The sequence below is a fragment of the Aptenodytes forsteri genome, unplaced genomic scaffold, assembly GCF_000699145.1.
Source record: "Aptenodytes forsteri isolate BGI_AS27 unplaced genomic scaffold, ASM69914v1 Scaffold54, whole genome shotgun sequence".
NCBI lineage: Eukaryota > Metazoa > Chordata > Aves > Sphenisciformes > Spheniscidae > Aptenodytes > Aptenodytes forsteri.
Window position 1 is genome coordinate 14,546,135 of NW_008796044.1, and position 13,868 is coordinate 14,560,002.

General features: G+C 36.1%; 1 protein-coding gene across 3 annotated transcripts in view; it reads left to right on the top strand.

Annotated features, from left to right (window-relative positions):
- FAM13B (family with sequence similarity 13 member B) overlaps positions 1-13,868 on the top strand; it is a 40,692-nt gene that overhangs the window by 10,177 nt on the left and 16,647 nt on the right. For all 3 annotated transcript variants that reach the window (XM_009285893.2, XM_009285895.2, XM_009285894.2), the window contains exons 7-11: positions 6,473-6,514; positions 7,537-7,692; positions 9,676-9,811; positions 10,050-10,073; positions 13,580-13,647. In XM_009285893.2, coding sequence (XP_009284168.1) covers positions 6,473-6,514; positions 7,537-7,692; positions 9,676-9,811; positions 10,050-10,073; positions 13,580-13,647 — 426 coding nt within the window. The remainder of the gene's footprint in view (positions 1-6,472; positions 6,515-7,536; positions 7,693-9,675; positions 9,812-10,049; positions 10,074-13,579; positions 13,648-13,868) is intronic.

The following is a 13,868-nucleotide window of genomic DNA, read 5'->3' on the forward strand; positions in this document are numbered from 1 at the left end:
GCAAACCCATTCTGTGCCATCTTTCCATCGCTCTTTCAGTGGGAAATCCTAAGACTATTTCTTGTCACGTGCTAGTGAGCAGAGATGTGTCCTTACATGACCCTAATTAATTTCTAAACCTGTGAGAATTTGTTTGTCCATTTTTTTTTTTATGCCCAATTTGGTCAGGTGTTAAATGAGGAAAGTACTTTCTTATTTCACTAGAGTACAGTGGAATATATTTCATAAGCAATTGTAATGAAGAGTCTGTAGATGTGATTACTTCCTGAAAATATGCTAGAGAGAGAAAACACCAGGGATGAAGAAGAACCAAAGGATAGTGGAGAGCAAGTGGGATAATATTGACCATTAATGATTTTTAGGTTGAATTTAGACGTTCTAGAAAGACCTTTAGTAGGAGCAATGTGGAGGAAATTTTGAGCACTTTAAAGATGGCATTTTGTAAGGTTATGTGTGAGACTTTGTAGAATGGGTTTCTTGCAAAAAAACTTCATTTGAGGGTCCAGAAAGTCTCCTAATTTGAGTTGAAACGGAGGCTCTGGATACCCAGTTTTGTGAAAGTTGATTTGCTAATATATTTGTAAGATACCTGAAGATCCTTCTTCAGTTAATTTAAACTCTGCCAACTAAATTTATCTCAGAGGCTGATGTTTCTTTATCAGCGTAGGAGTGACATGACTGGCACCTATGCACAAGTTGAGGTTTAATTTGTTAACTGCTTTTTAGAAAAAAGTTATGAGAAAAATGTGTAGAAAGCCAAGGTCTCATGTTGTCCAAACAGGTGTAATGGCTGCTGAAGCTGGAGGGACCTGTGTTACCTGCCTAAGAGCCAGACTCTGTCGAGGGATCTGTTTGGATAGGCTCTGCTGGTAGAGAGCTGTGAGCAAGTTTGGAAGTTGCGAAGTTTAACGCAGGCAGGAGTATTGGAGTGGGTGTCTGCTTTTAATTAAAACCAATCCTCATAAAGGAGCTGTGTTAACTTAAAATGGTGCTTCCATTTCAGAGCTTATTTGCACTTGCTTGTAATACACAGGTTTATGTTTTGCTTGCTTGTAGTGCACAAGTTTTAATTTTTAAGGCTGCTTTACTTGCATTATAGTTTACATAGCTCTGCAGCATGTGTTAGCTATGGGCGTTGCATGTAAGAACTTGTAGGGAGGGGTGAGGGAGAATCTATAATAAAAGTGTGACTAAAAGCAGAAGAAATGCAGGGAAAATCACAAGTAAGTTTACTGCCTAAGACTGAGTAGTCTCAAGAATGTGGTTTTCAGGTTGAAATCTGTTCAGCTGCTTGGCTGCACACTTTCTTCTACTTCATTGCAATAATTTCTAAAATATAAAATAATGAGAGAAACATAATTCTGTTTTGTAACTCAAATTATATTTTAATAGTTAATTATCCTTGTCAGCAATCGAGCTGTTTAATTTTAGTTTGAGTTAAATTAAAAAAAAAAGTTGCTGCAATTGGAATTTCTACAAAAGTGCTCCTTCTTCCAATTAAAGTTTTAAAGCAATTTAACTATTCACAGGTATTTAGTTGCTTGCGGAATGTGTAAGCGCAGCAGTAGTAACAAACTCAACATGTTTGAGAGTTTAAATTTGATAGCCTGAAGAGAAAAACATTTTACTTGATGTTTAGGGTTAATTAAAAATTAATAGGCATTAATTATGGTTGGCATTTTACATAATTTGTGGGGAAGGGTAAGGAGGAATCCTGTTGAATAAGAAAGAGAATTTTGACTGTAGAACCGTAACAACTGCAGGAAACATTTAAATAAATTAAAAAAAATCATAAATTACAGGGAATGAAAAAGTGTGCTTTATTAAACTTTTAAACAATATAAATACTGTAAATATTTTTCCAAACTTAAAGGCTTTCATAGCATGCATTTAATGGCCTTTTTTGTTTTAGTTTCTTGATGTAAAAAAAAAAAAAAATAAAATTAAACACAAATGTTAATGCACGTTTATTGGGATGTTTGCCTTGACATAGGGCCTGCAGCAGCTTATAAGGGAAAGAGGAGGAGAAGTAGATCTTAAACATGATTCTTGCAGTTCCTTAACCTGGAGTTTTGTTGCCTCTTTGCTGTTGTCAGATTTTGGGAACTGAATATCTGTTTATTTTGGTCTCTCTGTGGAGGGAAGGAAAAGAATGCTGAGGTTGCATGTTCCGCATGTTAAAGATTGGTCATCTTGATTCATACGATGGGGTATATGACCTTCCTTTTAGTTATTTGGACTATAGCTTGCTTATAATTTTGCTCACTACCTTTTTTCTTTACTCGTTCTGTTTGTTCTTTCTGAAACTTATGACCTTCATGTGCTGCATGGTGTTAATTTGACTTTGAGTTAGAGAGCAAGCTGGTGAGAATGTCGATAGTCATTAATGCAGTTTGATTTAGTGACTGCTTGACAATGTTATTTAAAATAAACCTGTTGAGTGATCTTTAAGCCCGTTACCCAATAAAGGAGCACTTGTTGCACACAAGTTGACATTGTGTATGTAAAGGAAACATCGTATTCTCTGTTACCAGAAGCCTTTTCACCATGGCTCTTTCGGTTTTGCTGTCCTGACTTTCGGAGGAGAGAATTACTGACTCAGCATTGCAGCTGACTTTTAAGATGTGCTGTTGAAATAATCACTTTAGAATCCTTCTCTGTCATTATTCCAAATTTTTCATCACTGTGCTTTGCTGAGCAGTATTTGCTTTACTTCTTGCAGTTTGTCTCAAATATTGTCTGTCAAAAGCCTAATATAAAACCTCTTGATATGTTCTTTGGGCTTTTCAAAATTATATGTGTAAAAATGAGAGATGACAAGTAGTAAGTTCTGTAAACAGTTTGCTTTGTCTATATTAAATGCAGTGACAAGGGTGAGCTCCTCACTGCTGGTGTGATATTTTTGTTAACCCTTTTTTGTTCTAATTTGCTCTGATCAGTGAGAGAGGCGATAATATTAACAGCAACAAAGTGAGACAAAATGCATATATAGTAAGGCTAACCAAATACAACAACTGCCTGAATTGCTAGAAAATATATTATTGTTTTAGTTTAGCGGTCTCTTTAACATCCAAAGACTTGTCCCTACTTCCATCCTAGAAAATCTGTGAACAACATGTTAGGAAAGCTTTCAAGTGTTGATTGGGCAGCTTATTGTCAGGAGTGACCTCATGTTGCAGTCTATTTCTATTTAGACTGCAGGGTTTAGTGCAGCACTCCAGAAGTACTGTCTGACAAGCAGCCACTGAATCCCAGCAAGCAGTATGCATAACCAGCAGCCAACACCACGCTTTGCTGTTCTTCAAATGAAGCGTTTTTACATGAAGTGCTCATTTGGGATAGCAAAAATAATCAGAATGGCCTGTAAAGTTCTGCTGCACAGGTAAATATATGAAAGGAAAATGTTGCTTTGATATGATTGCAAATAAGACTTTTTTTTTAACTTTAAAATTATGTGAGATTAAATGTATTTTGGAGATATTGTGAAATGAAATAATGTCACAAGTGATTTTTTTTTAAATGACAAATAAGAATCGGTGTACAGTCAGTAATTTACCAAGAAAAACTTTGAAATGTTTTGTCTCTAGTTAATGTATTTTTCTGTCTCAAGGTATGCTTTTACCCGGACTTTCTATGGGTAGGGAGACAGTGCAAAAGGGATTCTCGGGAGTGGGTTAGCATTATGAAACAAAGATGTTTACCTTTCTGTGTCTTGCTGTGTCATGCTGCGTTAAGGCTCTTGTGTAGCAGTATAAGTTACAGCTTTTAAAAAGTATCCTTGAACCATGGTACATCGGTTTGGAAGGTGTAATGTATTTTCAGCTAAGAGCGATCGACACATTTCTTTCAAAAAGTGCTTAATTGCTAAAGTGATTAGTTGAAGACTTAAGATATTCTTTAAGTAGTAAGAGGATTCTTCAGGCTTTGCAATACTGCTGATTTATGCATGTTTTTTGTTGGGTACCTCTAATGCATCTAAAGGTGTTTAATAAAAGCACTGGTGAACAATCCTATGCTGGGGGCTGAAGGTTACGCAGGAAGATGGAAGATTTTGTTGTGAACCATGTCTGAAATCTTTTGGATTCTTTGGAGATGAGTTTGATTCTCCCCACTCTTGACACAGTTCCTTATTGTCTCAAGTGGTAGAATAAAAGGATTCCAGGTCATCACAGTTTCTTATAAATAGTATTTGTACTTGTGCCCTTGACTGAATTTTTTTTTTCTCTTTTACAACTAGAGTGTTGCAGTGTTCTGTGCTCCGATTGCCTTTTTTTCCCCCCGATTTGTCCTAAGAGTGACTGTGTTTTAATAGTAAATTGATTTCAATGTATACAATTATTTATTAGTACTTTTAGAACGTAAGCATACCTCTTATAATGCAGCTGTTGTAGAACTTACTGAAAATGCTGAGATCAGATACTTAAAACTACGTTTTTCTTGTTTTGAAATCTTACTGGGTTTTTTGCTGAGATTCTTGCTCATGCTCCTCCTTTCTTTTATCTTGTTCATGAAACTGGACTTATTCACAGCTTCATGTCTTCATTTTTTTATTTCGAGTATTGTCAAAACAAAATGTGTTTATCAGAAAACTTACTTTGTACAAGTAGTAGGGCTATGCTGAACTTCTGTGCACAGAAATATCAATGAAATGTAAATATCTTAAGTTGTAAACTTTTTCTTACCATTTCTTTGTTTGAAAGAAAAAAACAAAATGCCCTTGTGTTCACCCTCAGTTGTTTGATCCAGCAGCTTTGAAATTAGTGGCTACAAAATCTGGCATTTACATCAGGTGTTCTAATTTTCCAAAGTCATGTGGCAATGTCTGTTTTGAAGTAGTAGTTCAGAGCTGCCTGTTCTGTCAAAGCATTTGGAATAGATCTGCTTTGGTTTTTCACCTAGGCAAACAAACACACAAATCATAAAATGGGCTTGATTCAAAATCAAGTTTCCATTAAAAAAAAAAAAAAAAGAAAGAAAGGAAAGAAATTGAAAACTTTGTGAGCACCTGCTTGTTCAGTTATTACATGGTGATGGTTAAATACAGTGCACTCTGCTATTGGCCCAGTACAAGTTATCTAAGGCAAAAGGGCATAATTATTTTAAATAAATACTTTAACCACTTTCCTTATTAGCTAGTGTTTGATTGAAAGTCCTTTATTGCTTGTGTTTCATGTACTTAGGGGAAGAAAAAATAGAAAGTCTGCTTGAGGTGGTCTAATTATCTTACCTCTCTGGTGGTGGAACCACTAATAAACTTGGTAAGGTCTAACCAAGATATTCCTTGCTGTATTAAAACTATTTCTGGGTAAGCAGAGAGACTGTCTACATTTTTTAGTGCAAGCAAGGCTAATAATCAGTCAAAACTATCTCGCAGAGGTAGTACCTGTTCAATTCTCCAGTGGAGTGACAAGCTGCCTCGTATTTCAGAGTGTATGCATTCATGAAAATAATATTTAAAATCAACTTTGGCTGCCAACAGTGTTGTTGCATGGTAAAGAGTAGACTAAAATTTTATTTTTCAGCTTTTTGAGCTTAGTTATATATAATAGGAAGGAAAAACATTTGATTACTTCCCTCTCCACCTCCTAGTTGAAATGAAGTTAGTATTTTTTTCTGAATAAGATACGTAAGTGGCAACTCATTGCCATTACAGTAGAGTTTTCTTCTTTTATTTAATTTTTAGCGTATTTACCATCACTTTGTCTAAAATTTAAGTATTTTGTTTATAATGAGAGAATTTTGATCATATTAATGGAAAATTGTAGAGGGACCACATACATGTGAGTTAACTTACTTGAACTTACTTGTGTTAGTTACGCTGATTTCCACCCTTCCACCCCTTCCTAGGAGTTTAATATTCTAGGCTGAAGTGGCTTGTGCTAGGAGATTTCCAAATGCTTTACAAATGGCTAGCTCGTGTCTCAAAACCTCTGGAAAGTACCTGCCTTGCACTTGAAATGTAGCTGTCCTTGGAGAGCGCTGCAGATCTGTTGAACGTTGCGGAATAAAATTATGCAACAGTCTGACAGGCAGGGAAGAATTCCTATGAATTGCATCTGTGGAGGAAAGCAGGGTAATTTGGGATTTGCTTTAGGCACGAGGTTAAAATCTGCATTCTTAAGCAAGGTGTCAGGAAATCTTTGGAGACTAAGTGATTAGTATTTCCCATGGGAAAGACTGTACATCTGAGAGCTTATAGCTGCATAATATACTGAATATTGGCTCTTGAGAGACAGAAATCTGCATTGCTACTTCTACAACTTTGTGTTATGATGGCATTCTTTAAGATTTCTTCATCTAAATAATAAAGGGGCTGCAACTCAGTGTTTTCTTTACATATTTATTCTACTTTCATTAGCCGCATTACGTGCAGTCTTTAAGTATTTTCTAAGTTGCTTTCTGTTGATTTTAAGACTTTTATTTAGTGTGATAAGTTTTTGCATTACATTAACTTATTTCTTCTTTATTGCAGTGCTCATATCTCTCCCATAAGTATCTTGCCAGCCTCTGCAGAGTAAGTACAATGAAAATGTTTGAATTGTGCTGTTACTAGAACATGCATAGAAGATAGGTCTTCTTTCCAGAAAAAGAAATGCAGTAGGTTTGATGATTACAGTTATGAATTAAGACATTCTAGTGTGAAGTATTTCACTTATGGCATTTAACACTAATGCAGGAAAAACCTAATGTGTGTCACTGTTGTTGACTGCAGAAGCATGAGAGCAGAGAATGGTAGAATCTAGATTCCAAAACACTTGGGTTTTATACTTAGATACATCATAGGTGTTTGACTTTAAAAATACGGTAGCATTCACATTGTATTTTTAGCACCACTTCTAGTTGTTAATATTGAGTACTGTTCAGTGGAATTGCATATACAAATGGGGAGGAAAAATAAACGCACAATTCCAGAGTTAAAAATGGGGTAGAATAGTTTAAGATTCTTACAGGAGGATTTTTTTATAGGCCTAATGGCGTATTTTGGATGAGCTGGCTAAGAAGCACTCACCAGAGTAGTTCATTTTTAAAGAATGCTTAATGTATCTTTGGGTATATCCTGTGTCCTTCATCAAGTACTTGCTCATTGTCTCTGCCATTTGTTGGCCTTTGCCTTTTAAGATTACAGCCCCATTCAGGAGGGGCTGCAGCCAGCTGTGCTGAAGTGCTACCTGCTCCAGGGTTGACTCTAACCTGTTACAGACACAGGATTTTACTGTCACATTAATATACTAGGCTTTTATAAGTTGTTGTGTATAGTTATTAAAAAAAAAAAGTTGGTCATTGTAACGTGTTGATTACTCTTAAAATACTGTTAATAGACTTCATAATACTTTATGTAAATCTTAAGAAATAAAAGATAGTAGGTGCAGTAATTTCCACTGCCTTTTTGGAAAAGTTAAGTTCCTTTTTGCCTTGAAGTACTTGTCATCAAAGATTTCTGTTGTGTGTGTAAAGTTTATCTCTTTCTTTCTGCATAGCTGATCAATGCAAAAGGAGAGTTCTTACTACGAATTTTCTGTCTTTTTTTCTTTTTAGCATTTTAGAAAGAACAATTAGAGCAGCTGTGGAACAGCACCTTTTCGACCTGCAGAGCAGCTTAGATAATGATCTTAAACACATACAGCAACACAGACTGGGCTGTAACAATGAAGCAAAAAATCCCAGCGGGGATGAGGAAGGATCTAACAACCAGTAAGATTTTTTTTTTTTTGTATCTGTAATGAATTCCATAGGATTGTATATCTTAACTCCTCCAAAACAAGCTACCCCAGTCCCCCACATCAACCCAAAACAAAAGTTATGACTTGCTGTTAACTTCAATTTATTTCATGTATTAAACCAAATCAGCTTCCATCAGTTGCCAGTAATCGACAGCCCTTGAAGCAAATGTTTTAAATGATCTTATAGCTAAAAATGTTGTGAAGTATAACTGCTTCACTGCTGAATTCTGTGCAAGTAGCACAAGAACTTAAATTTACCCCAGTGCTTTCATTCATACCTCACTAATGTTACTTATGACACAATTTTATCATACGAAAGTTAATGTAGGTGCTGTTTCAGTTTCTTTACCCTGTCTTTCCATGTCAACATAACTATTTTAGTGTTCTGGCTGCCAGTGTCAGCAAAACAGCTAAAAATGGATAGAATGAGCGCTGTGAGTTTATTTGCATTGAGTTTCAGCCTCATTTGATCAGCTTTTATTTTTATTATAAATCTTGCCAGGTTATGTGTAGTGATTGCCATGGCAGCATTGAGAAGTTGGTACATTTTGGTGCTTTATTAAAAATAAACGGTCGTGATTAATACCCAAACTCCAAAAATGTGTAGTTAAGTAAGACTTCAATACCTAAATTCCTTTGTGGCTCAGAGCCCGAAATATGTGAAGTATTCAGAGACTCGAATGCTGTTTTCTAAATTGTTCAATCTTTACTGTTTTTAGAAGTCTTATCTGCGACAAGAGGTCAGACTAAAGTTAGCAGTTGATCATAAAAGTAATAATCATTGCTGGTAACGGTCAATTAAAACTGAGTTTTAGTGTTAGAGATTTAATGTCTTTGAAGTAATTTATAAGTAAGTGGATAATCGCCTGAAAGACCTGTTGTAGCTGAATTCCTTCAGTTACTGCATAAGTGCTTTAAAGGCTGGCTGACTTCACAGAAGCAGAGGCTAAAAGTACCATCACTGCAGGTTTGAAACCAATATACTTTTCTGGCACAGTGACTATTTCAAATGCTTCTGATCATCATTCCACTGTGGATTAACCAGAAGATACATGATACCATTCTTGAAAGAGGTCGTCGTCTGGGTCCTTTAAAGCAGTGCTGCCAGCAGACTATGCACAAGGCAAATACAGAGTTAAATGAATAACTAACAAATGCAGTGTTCCAGTCCAAATTTCTTAGAACTAACTTAAAATAATTGCTGGAATTAAGAAAAAAGAGTTAAAATGTTGATTTCTGAACCATCCTGTTTGGTATCTATATATCTGATAGAGGAGGAGCATTTTTTAAAGTAGTTTGAAATTCTTTGTGAGCGAGGAGAAGGAAGGCAACGAAGTCCAAGGCTTGTGATGAATTACAGAATCATGTGGTAACAGGGATGGTGGCATGTAAAGAATATATGGACATAAATACGATATAAGTTAGTTTTAATCTGGTTGTACTGTTACAAGCCTTAAGCTGAATTCTAGGAAGATTAAATGTTAGAAATCATGGGATTTCTTACTGGAAGGGAACACAGCGATACTAGCTGTAAACTAGCTGGCTTCAATATTAAGAGCAGTGTAGCCACAGCAACTTCAGCGAGTCACGGTAGTTTCAGTATGTCATTGCTTCTGGCTGTTGGGACTTTTATTCCTTAGGTCAGCATAGTAAGTGGGGGATGTATGCCTGACCCTTAATACAAGAATAAAACAAATACATTTTAACAGGTGTATCGTACCGTTGTAGAAAACCTCAGAAGTATATATAAACTACATAAATAATTAAATTTGCCTACAGGTGATTGAAGTTGTAGATATTACCAGAATCTTTGGTAAGATTGTTGGGGAACCTCCCCCTACCCCCAATGTCTGATACTGTTTAAGGGGGGGAGTGGGGACCACGGTGTTTTTTTCTTTTTTCCTTTTAAAGGTGGAACAATAGATTGCTAAAGTCTTTCTGTTCTTATCTTTAGGAATGATGTTAATGAAGATAATGACACTGGTAGCAGTGAGAACACAGGAGGCTGCTCTGAAGTATTGGTTTGCACTGATTTAGACAGTGAAGCTATGAAACACGATACTGTAACTGAGGAAGAAGAAAGCGTTCAGGTGAGCGGAAGAGCCTCCTGTATATGAAAATCATAAATTACTGTGACTTTAGCAAAGTGCTTTAGAGATCCAAGTTTTCCTAATAGCTCTGATGTAGCCTTACACGGTGCTGTTGCTCTGTGCAGTTAATTGCCTTCTCTGCTGTGCACGTTTCGTAGACGTGCACAGAGAAATTTTTGTGTACTTTGGTGCAACTTGTTTGGACCCTGACTAATGTTTTTCTATTGGTCTTTCATAGGTACCAGCCCTTCCTTCTGCTCAGGTAAGTCAGTGCATCAGCAAGCATAGCACCGGTTAGAATAGTATCTGTGTTAGTAAAGGCTTCCTGAGGAGCAGAAGATCTAGAGCTGTGACTGTAGCATAGCCCACAGTTAGTCACACCTTTTACTGTGTCAAGAAAGGGTAGAAGTAGCTGTCACCTTGAGACTCTGCAGCCTCTTGACTATGCTTCTGCTATAAGGTGTGGTTTTGTAATTGGCTAATTACAACCTTTACTCACTGTTTCCAGTTTCTTCTGTGGTAGGCGTAGATGTCTCATTCTTTTCAATACATCTTCATCTCCTTTCTAGTTGAAAGAGGTTCTGTTACTTGTCCTTGGACCTCTTTCCTCAGATATTTGACTTCTGCTGTGCTGATACCTTGTGTCCCCCCCGTATTAATGTGTTCACTTAGAATTCTTACACTTGAGGTGTTCAGCAAAATAAAAATGAAAGAAAATTAAGACTTGTGACCTCCTGAAGAGGTTCAATGCTTAATATTTCATCTTGAAAAGTATCAGGATTGACCATTTGTATTTCAAAGCAGAAAAATCTGTCTGGAGTGCTGCTTGAGCACATACTAGGATGTGATGCTAACATGCTTGTAAAAATAAAATACTTAGTTGTATTTTTTAAAAACTGTTTTACTCAGAAAATACAATGTTAATTCTACTTGAAGTTCAGAAAGCAACTGAAAATGTAAACAACAAACCACAGGACAATCAGGTGTCATAGATTTAATTTTGGCTTTGCTTTTATATATTATTCTTGAATTGAACAGCTTCATGTCACTGAAAGAAGGAAGTATAGTATACAGTTTGAATGGAAGCACAGTATTGTGGCAACTGTAAATGTTGAAATAATTGTTTGCCCTATACAACAAACATGCCGCAGCTTTGCTGTGAGCTGCAAATTATTAGATCTTCACATACAATCAAACGTGAAGGTTTGTAGTATGGCCTGAATTTGTAATGATGGCCTGAACTGTACCACCATTTTTTATTAGCGAGCAGACATGAGGGTATATTTATGTGATCAAGCAGTGCTGTAAAATATGTGCTGACAAAAATGAAATAAGTGTAACGGTAATATGCAAGAGAATATAGTTTCTACCACTCTGTATGAAATAGCACATATGCAGCTGTCAGATAAGCACTTCTAATGAAAAATTCAAATCTATAGTTCCTTATTTATTTGGTAAAACTTTTGTTGTCATAAATCTCGATGAATTCTGTGGGTAGAGAGATTTGCTATACATGTGTAGAGAACTTTCCTACAATGGTTTTTAGCTGCTTGCCTGTGAGTCCATAAATCTTTCTGAGCGTTTCCTGAAAGATAACTAGATAAGCAAACCTGTGGTTAGTGGACTTAAATTAACTAGAAGAATTTAATGGGTCTGTGAACTTGAAAGATAGAAATGGATGCCTTAGCATAGTGAAACTGTGAGTCTTGTCTGGAATCTGTTTTTATTAAAACAAAATGTTGCTGTAGCACTTTTCACTATTGTAATGTGTTCTTCTCCTAGCCTTCTCTTTGCTTTCACGGATCCCAAATGACTCTCTTGAATCACCTAACAAGCCAAATTTTTCAATTGTTCCCACTAAACTAGCATATTGGTTTAGAATCCCATTCTGTAAATTAAAATTTCACAGAATGTATTGATTGTCCAGGTTATTTCCTTTCTTGTTATAAAAAAAGTATTAGATTGTTATCCTATAGTGCAAAATGTGCAAAACATGGTGTTGCAACTAGATGGTATTTTATCCAATTCGGGTGAATACTATGTTTGCAAGAACTCTGTTGAAAGTAGAGGGTAGAGTTCCATATTTCTGCCATAAGTCTTTTTCTGACTGGCTATTGTAAGTCATCTTTTATTTGTAGTACTTGTTTTAGGTTTTCAGTCTTTTGACAGTGAAAGCCTTCAAAAGCAAGAGAGCGAGTTTCTCCTATTAACTCCTAACACTTCACTGCCTTCTGACTTCCTAGTTAAAATACATGCTGAGCTTTAGAAATCAAAACTCAGAAAATAGAAATGTAGATGGAGAAACAAAAATTGCAAATTGGTGTCTTTTCAGTGCATTTTATGCAGTTTAAATGGTTTCAAAGAACAGCTGAGAAATGTGAATTACACTTCTTATGAAGTATGTGCACTTCAGAGTTCCAAGTACATTACCATGCTAAGAATATAAAGGGGAACATGATGCTCGGGAGCACACCGTCATGTATAGATGCACTTTTGTTGTCATACCTGATGTAATTCTTGGCCTCTTCTGATTTTTGATACATTTCTGTCCATTGATATCAGTGATAAGGTGGTGTTCTGGGATGAAGTTTTGTTTTTTCAATGTTAGTTGTTACCTTCTTGTTAATACACCATTTCAAATGTTGTTGGAGAGTTGTATCTTTTGGGGAGATGTTAAAGGGAAATATACTGATTCTTCCGTATGAAGGGAGTTTGAGAGGAGCATGTAGGGTTGTAGGAAACGAAAGATGTGCACGTGAGCTCTCCTTTGGGTCTGAAATGGAAACAGAAGCAGCTGTTCCCACGACTGCAATAAGTGTGACTGTGCAAGACTTGTACAGCTCATCTCCAGGGTGGGAATTACCTTCTGGAGTATAACAAATGCACTGTAATTAAAAACTGTGTCCCCGAATTGGAATTTGACTTGAGGACTGGAATAATGTAAACAGAATAATGGAGTTTTGTCTGATAAGGGCGAATATTACTGTCAGCAGTGTAAAACTGGCAACTGTTACGTATAGTTGAACTCTCCAGGTAACTTTATTTTATATTCTGACATTTTAAAGATCATTTGTGAGAACTTCTTGAAGTCTGAAACCAGATGTAATCTGTTATTTTAAAATGACACACATTTCAAATTTCTTATATTCCCCCAAATAAGACACTTTTTGAAGAAATCAAGTACTGGGCTTTGGCGTAAATGCTTAAAGTAGTCAGTCGTCCGGTGCCAACTTTTAGTGTACAAAATGGTGACATGTATTCATCTGAACTTGTTTTGTGAGATGGTGTCATAGAAATGCGCGCATTTCTTCATCCTCTTCCAATTCTGTTGCTGCTTTATTTAGTTACAGGGATTAGTAGCTCCTTTTAGAAAGTCTGTCAGACTTGTTTCATTTCGTATCTGCTGAGCACAAGTCTACATCCAACTCAGTTATTTTTGAGGCTAGGATATACTTACTGCTAGGATTTTAGTAACTCCAAACTTCATACTATGATTGACAGTTTGCAGTAGAACTGTTGGTGTTAATATTTAAAAGAAATAACAAAAAATGGTTTGTCTGAAGGATGGAAAGTCATTGTCTGTCTTCTAGTGATAGAACACCTGGGTACTGGCCTTACTTTAGATGTTAAAAAGTATGATCTCTGCCCCCACACAAAAAGCTGTGCTTTTAGTTCTTAAGGGTTTTTTGTGGTCAGTGATGATTACAGAAATGTTTTCAGCTGAGAATGCCATTACCAAATCTTTCTAAACATACTTTCTGCCAACAGACTGCAGACATATTATTGAAACCATGTGATAAAGATGCAGATGTTGATGGAGAAAATAATAGTGAAAGGTATGTATTTTTCTTTTGTCACTTGCCTGGCAGAATGTGTAACTTCAGTTTTGAAAAGTAAGTGTACCAAACTGGTGATTTGTGACAACACAGTATAGCATAATAGAGGTGAAACTAAACATACAACTTTTCACATGTGAAAACAGAGAGGATAAGATGGAGTTACCTTTTTATGATAATATAAAAGGCATGGAACTTCATGCGCTTAAAAGAGAACATAA